We start from the raw sequence: 7,095 nt of genomic DNA on the forward strand, positions 1-7,095 counted from the left end.
AGTTGCATGCTCTTTGTCTAGTCATCAAATAAAGGTTTCCAACTGCGAGTTGCAGGCAACTAAAGCCAAACAAGTTACGTAAACAAAAGGCATGACCGGTTGAGTCCAATGTACGGCATCAAAATAGCTGACAAGAGCGCCTGCGGGGCTGTAATGCATGTCGCACTCTAAAGGCAAACAATAAAAGTGTTTCAGAATTAAGTCTTTCTTTGCTTTCTCTGCGGCGTTTCACTTTTCGGTTGACTTGTTCGGACGTCATGGTGTTGTTCATAGCTTTCTGATGAAGAATAGAAGTGCAGTAATGAGAACGACGTTGTTGAAACTTTGTTTGTGCTCTGTAGCCGACGACAGTTTGGTAATCACAGCTGTACAATATAGTGTTATATATATTGACAGGTACAGTCTGTAATATATTTGGTAATTATATCTGTTACCATGTAGACGGTATAAAGTAAAGGCAGGGATAAATTCAGCAGTGCATTTATTAGTAGTATACCAGTGTTCTTTATAAGATCAAAAGTACATTAGTAATCTAAATAAATAAACGCTTTCTTCGATAAGAGTGAGGCTCTACGTTTTGGTCCGCCATGGCTCCGGAACTTAGGGCAGAGTTGGCCTATTACCCCAATCTGTATAAAAATGTAAATATAAATCTTCATAAATAAACGCTTAAAGCATAGACAAACACGATAAGTTGTGTAGCCTTGTTAAATTACTAAATCATATTTTTGTTGCAGCAAATTTGTTCTAAGGTGTTAATTTAATCGTATATTGCATACATTAAACGAAGATGAAGCTTTTTGCATTTTGTGTGATAGCCGTAACATTGTCATGTGCCTATGGTTGGGGAGACTGTCATTGGGTAAGTTATATATTTTAATGCAATGTTGATTTGTAGTCATTATAACTGTTCTTGCTATTCCGAAGAATGTTCATGCTTTATACCGGTGGAACATTTTTGTATGCTGTACCCTTTTAACAAAGATGCTTATCAGATTTACCCCCGATATATAAAAAATGGCGCTCATTTATTAAAAATCGAATAAAACTAATTACATCAGTTATATTTAATGCAACGCGGATGCGCTAGCTTTTGTTCAATGTCTGGTAAAGTACTACAATTGGCACAGTTTTTCTGTCCCGTCAAATGATGAGGATTTTGATTGGAAGCTCATTTACCCTCTAATTACAAGGAATTTACCCTCAGGGGTAAATTTAACCCAGTTTAAGAAACGCTGGTTTACAGTCTTCGGTTATTTGGTATCCAACAAACTAGTCGCTTTAAAGGTATCACCAAAAAAAAATTTATTAGCACGACATTTTTCATTGTAAGAAATAGCCACAAGCGAGAAGCACCCGTGACGTCACTGATAAGTGACTCAAAAATGGTACCGTTTTTAATAAAATAAAACACGGGATTTTAGAATTACCCCAGTAACTACTATTTGTAAAAACAAAATCGACATATGTTCCGAATTTAAAACAGTGTTCCTGTTTGTTCTGGAACATATGTGGATTATAATTAAATTTAGATGTAGAGTACAGTGGGGGAAGATGGGACACCTTTATCACATAATATCCAAATATCCTGACCGTGTTTTAAACAATTAGCAACGGTCTATGTGAGTCCTGAAGATACATTTTTTTAATTCCTTATTTTTTGCTCACTTCCAAATGGAACGAGTAAAAAAATAAAATGGTGTCCCATCTCCCCCAACCCTACTATAAATATGTTTTTAACTGTAAGCGTGTTTTAAAAACTGTTGTTTTGTCGCTATATTCTGTATTTTTGTTCGGGGAAGATGGGACACATTTAGCACTTAATATCCCAATATCCTGATCGTGTTTTAAACAATTAACAAAGGGCTGTGGGAGTCTTGAGGATACAGTTTAATAATTCTTTGAATGTTTTTAGTTTTCTTCCAAATGAGACGAGAAAATAGATTGAAAAGGTGTCCCATCTTCCCTCAACCCACTATTTTAAAATTATTACTATAAAGAAACAATTTATTTTAGAAAATACTGAATTGTGCTGAAAGTCGGGTGAACCAATGGATTAACGATCAGATAGCCGTGGAGCTTAAAGGCCATTACACATATCTCTACCTGGTAAGGCATATTTTTATTAAAGACAACGTTTTACCTATAAAAGCCATAACCTATTTGCCATGCATGTATACAAATTAAATTCTTTAATCGATTCAAAAGTTGTTTTGTTCCAAAAATTAAAATTTTTAATAGCGACAAAAACCCTTAAAAATTAGATTATTGGTACACAAATTTATAAAAATAACCTACTAAAACAACCAGTCAGAGTTTGAACAAGATATAAACCAAATAAATATAGTATATAAATACGCATAATTATTATTCCACGCATTTTTCGATCCGAAATAATTTTCTTTTGTTTTGCAGTCGAAACTTTTCGAACGGGAGTCCCATTATTACCCAAAAGTAGCCAAGTACTTCCGCGCAAAATCCAATGAGGAAATGTCGCATGCAGAACGGTTTATTGAGTACCAAAACCAACGAGGCGGAACTTTCGACATCACATTGGTGCAGGTAAAATCTACAAGATTGTAATATTGTAGGGTGGGGAAAGATGGTACACCTTTTCATTCTATTTTCTCGTCCCATTTGGTGGTAAACAAGGAACATTCAAAAAGTTATAAAACTGTATCCTCACGACTCCCATAGACCGTTGTTAACTGTTTAAAATACGATCACGATATTTGGGTATTATGTGATAAAGGTGTCCCAACTTACCCCACAGTACTATGTATTTTTTTCTGATATGAATGAAATATAATACACCTTACACAGTCGTTTCTTAAAACTAGAACGTTTTTGTTTGATTTGCAATGTATGGCAACTGTATTGGCAAGTTATGAATTTCGCAATATTGACTTAAGCTTGCATTTTTTTTATTAGTGTTTTACATAACGCAATCTAAACAAACACATCATGAATGCTAAACAAAGAAAGCTTGCAAGTTTGCATCGTCACCCGTGGCGTGGCAGCAAAATTCCATGACGTCATTTAATAGCAGTCACCTTGTCTGAACTTGGATTGCGCAACATTCAGTTCTACATTGTTAAGCATGCAGAACCACGCCACGAACTGAATATATATAGTAGAGTGGGGGAAGATGGGACACCTTTTCAATCTATTTTCTCCCCTAATTTTGTAGTAAACAAACTTTCAACGATTTTTTTAAAACTATATTCTCACGGCTCCCATAGATCGTTGCTAATTGTTTAAAACACGATCAGGATATTTGGTTATTATGTGTGAAAGGTGTCCCATCTTTCCCCACCCTACTATATATCCGGTCAACCATATGTACCGTATGTTTGTGCTCTGAAAACGTGCTATAGGTTATAGAAAGTAAAATACTGTGGGGTAAGATGGATACCGTTATTCGTGTTTTTGATAAATACCAACTTTTCTTTACCACCAAATCGGACTTTTTACTATACCAAATGAGATAACTAAAAATGTGTCATGAAAACAAGAACCATCTTACCCCAATCTATATATAGTAGGGTAGGGGAAGATGGGACACCTTTAGCACATACTATCTAAATACCCTGATCGTGTTTTAAAGAATTATTAACGGTCAATGGGAGTCATGGGCATATAGTTTTATAATTTCTTGAATGTTCTTTGTTTACTACTAGACGGGGCGAGAAAATAGAGGTAAAAGGTGTCCCGTCTTCCCCCACCCTACTATAAATAAGTTTATGATATTGTAAACTCCATACATACGTATAATGTACCTGTCAATTCTCTTCATAGAAAAAGTCGGATGGGTCGTGTGCAAACGTAAACAGCATTTTAACGGGATTCAAATGCGCCAAAGAGCTTGAGATTGATGTAACTGATGCTTTGACGCTTCTCCAATCGTAAGTGACCCGTCTTTTCGCTTTTGTCAACCCTTTATTCTTCGTTATCGTGACGATATCTTTTAAAATATTCTATTTGCTGTAATCCTGTATAGGTTACGGGTTCGAGGTTTGGCGCTGGTTACTATTGTGGACGTATGTGTCCTTGGGCAAGACATTTATAACAGCGGTTAAATTAACACAGTGGCCCCAAGTGAGTTGTAAAATGAAATTAAAAAGAGCCCTATTTCACACATTCGTGGACGTTTACCAGTTTATGTATTAAGCAATTTTGTGGGTGTTTGATTTTTTGGATTATTTTTTTTCATTAAGTCTACCTATTAGTGACCACAGTATTAAAGCAATAACCATAAAGTTTATCTTTCAAGGACACACATAGTACGATTCTAATGCTAACGGCATTAAGTAATAACGAGGCCGCGGTTACGACTGTCTTTAATTGTATAATTCTTTCATATAATCCACTTTAGGAAAGTAACATCAGTTCAAATCAGTGAGAGTTGTTATAATAACGCCAGCGGAACTACTGGGAACGATTTAGCAAGGGCTCAGGTTTGCAATTTCTTAATACTTTACGTTTATGTTAATATAGTTCAACTGTTTCAGTTTGGGCAGCACAATTTAACTTATAGTAGGGCGGGGGAAGATGGGAGACCTTTTTATTCTATTTTCTTGTCACATTTGGTAGCAAACAAAGAAAATTTAAATAATCATAGAACTGTATCCTCCCGACTACCATATACCGTTGTTAATTGTTTAAAACACGATCTAAATATTTGGTTATTACGTGCTAAAGGTGTCCCATCTCCCCCCACCCCACTTTATATGTTGAAGATCAAAAGGCGCACTCTAATACATTAGAAGGTCTCAATATTTCGAAGTTAACACTTCCAATACAGCTACAAGCCTATATTTGAAATCATTTTAAAAAACTAGTCTGGACGATGTGTACTCTCTTTGTTTGGCTATACCCTGCCACTTTTGCCTTATACGCACATACACACACACACACACATATATATGTATATCATGGCGCCTTCTGTAAGTTATAGAGGGCGCCATGATGTATATATAGTACGTTGGGGTAAGATAGATACAGTCGTTATCACATGACATCTTATTATTTTTTTTAATCGTGTGTTTTTGCGATGCTCATTTACAGTCGTAAGGATACGGTTAAATACTCCTGTAAACGTTCTCTGTTTACTACTAAATGAGACAATAAAAAAAACGAAAACATGGACAATCCTTATACCCCAAACGATACCCAAATGAAAATCCCGTATCGTTGAATCACACATATAGTTTAACTATAGATGAATAATTCCTTTAAACCTGCTTTGTGCATATGCAGCCAATAGTCATTCACCACCACAATGAAGTTTCGAAGCCTTTATCTGCTTACACCTGCCCACATCAGCTCCCGACCAGAGTGACTGTCGAATACGTAGAGGTAAGCAACCTATTCTGAATGAATGTAACTTACTTTATCCTCGCGTGGCCGGAAAACGGCAGTCGTTATAACACGGGTGCTCTGTTTCATACACCTCGTGCCAGCTTACGAGTTACCGAGTATATGTTACTTTATGGGTGTTTTTCTTGCGGATTTTTTATGTGCGGCTGATAATTTGGACAACCCGTTAGTGACCACTGGTTTGAAGCAATTCCCGTTAAGTGTCTTGCCCAAAGACACATACGCCCACAATGGTTGCAACGATGAGCCTTAAACCCATTACCTATGGGTTAGAGGCAGGCGCGCTAACCAACTGTGCTACAGCGCCAGAATTTTATACAACATTTGTAATCTTAACTGCGTTGGTTGAAATATTTAGTATGCAATTATGCTACAAGCCGAATACATGTTAATAACAGTAAAGTATACATCGCATTTTTTTGTTTTATATGTCCTCTTTAAATTGAATTTGTTTTGAAGCAAAATTGTCTTATTTCCGCTGAATTACCTCACACATTTTCACATGAACTAATTCTAATACATCACTACGGTTTTAAACTTATGGTTTTAGCAGTCTCGTACTAAAGCTTCACACGGTCGTAAACCTCAAATTGAACCTAAAGCTACAACACAGCAACCCACTTTTCGAGAGGGTTTATCTGACTATGGATGTTTTTAAAGAACCCGATAATTATAGTATTACAATTACAATTTGTAGCACACAGTGGCCAAATATAAAACAATATGCCAAAAGTTACCATTAAATAACCATACCCCTACTGTAATTCTGTTTAAGCCACCGTATAGTACACACTGACAGTATCTAATTTTGACTTGAATTTCAGCTTACAGAGATGATTGTCCACGAGTTCTTGGGTCACCAAATTGAAGATACGAAAGAGATTGCCAACCATGTTAAGACACTGCAGAATATCGGCGACGTTAATGCTGGGCTCGGCAGTTTCCTTGTTGACAAACATCTTGAATTGTAAACTGAAATCGTCCCATATTCCCCTTGTAATTATAGCTTATCAAACTGCTTTGCGTATTGAATACAATTGCTTTCCGTGATAAATTGGTAAAACGACATTCTGTAATGAAATCTGTAACCAACAATGTTAAATGTAGATATATTTCGATGATCTTACAAGTGTAAATAAAAAGCCAAATACGTAATGTACTGGTATTTTTTGTGATGTATCAGATAGTGGGGTGGGGGAGACGGGACACCTTTGTACATATTATCTAAATATCCTGATCGTGTTTTAAACAATTAATAACGGTTTATGGGCGCCGTGAGGAAATGGTTTTCTAATTCTTTTAATGTACTTCGCTTAATACCTAATCGGACGAGAAAATAGAATGAAAAGGTGTTCTATCTTTTCTCCACCCTATTATACATTAAATCGCAGCTTTTAATGTTTGATGAAAAAACGTCCCGGCATTACGTCCTTAAATATTCAATCAACGCGACTTTATCAACCGTCGGCACAGAACCATCTGCTGTACTTGCTACCAAGCACACCGATAAAGTCCTGCCCCATGGCACAAGAAACGCGTACAAAAAAAAACGTTTTGCACCAGGAATCAATTTTCATTACACGGCAGTGCGTAGTTTTCAAGAAGAGTCATTCAGTACAAAAAGGTCAGAGAGGTGTACGTCAGTGATATTTCGTATTCGTTTGTGAAAATAGAAGTGAAGGTATATAACATTGTTAATTCAGGAGTAGAATAAAT

General features: G+C 36.2%; 1 protein-coding gene and 1 long non-coding RNA gene across 2 annotated transcripts; one reads left to right on the forward strand and one right to left on the reverse strand.

The window, feature by feature from the left end:
- Positions 1 to 732: 732 nt before the first annotated feature.
- LOC100175623 (ferritin heavy chain) lies at positions 733 to 6,534 on the forward strand. The gene is made up of 7 exons (XM_026835044.1): positions 733 to 862; positions 2,017 to 2,109; positions 2,416 to 2,562; positions 3,799 to 3,905; positions 4,376 to 4,457; positions 5,260 to 5,358; positions 6,204 to 6,534. Exons 1-7 carry the CDS (start codon positions 791 to 793, stop codon positions 6,348 to 6,350), a joined length of 747 nt encoding a protein of 248 aa, XP_026690845.1. The 5' UTR covers positions 733 to 790; the 3' UTR covers positions 6,351 to 6,534.
- LOC113474361 lies at positions 2,793 to 3,599 on the reverse strand. The gene is made up of 2 exons (XR_003396024.1): positions 3,566 to 3,599; positions 2,793 to 3,157 (listed from the first exon to the last, which is right to left on the reverse strand). It is a non-coding gene; the product is annotated as an uncharacterized LOC113474361 (long non-coding RNA).
- Positions 6,535 to 7,095: the final 561 nt, after the last annotated feature.

Source organism: Ciona intestinalis, chromosome 7 (assembly GCF_000224145.3).
Source record: "Ciona intestinalis chromosome 7, KH, whole genome shotgun sequence".
NCBI classification, from domain to species: Eukaryota; Metazoa; Chordata; class Ascidiacea; order Phlebobranchia; family Cionidae; genus Ciona; species Ciona intestinalis.

Coding starts and splice junctions, on each gene's coding strand:
- LOC100175623 (XM_026835044.1), top strand. CDS start 791: ATGAAGCTTTTTGCATTTTGTGTGATAGCCGTAACATTGTCATGTGCC. Junction 863..2,016: donor GTTGGGGAGACTGTCATTGG/GTAAGTTATATA, acceptor AATTTATTTTAG/AAAATACTGAATTGTGCTGA. Junction 2,563..3,798: donor TCGACATCACATTGGTGCAG/GTAAAATCTACA, acceptor TTCTCTTCATAG/AAAAAGTCGGATGGGTCGTG.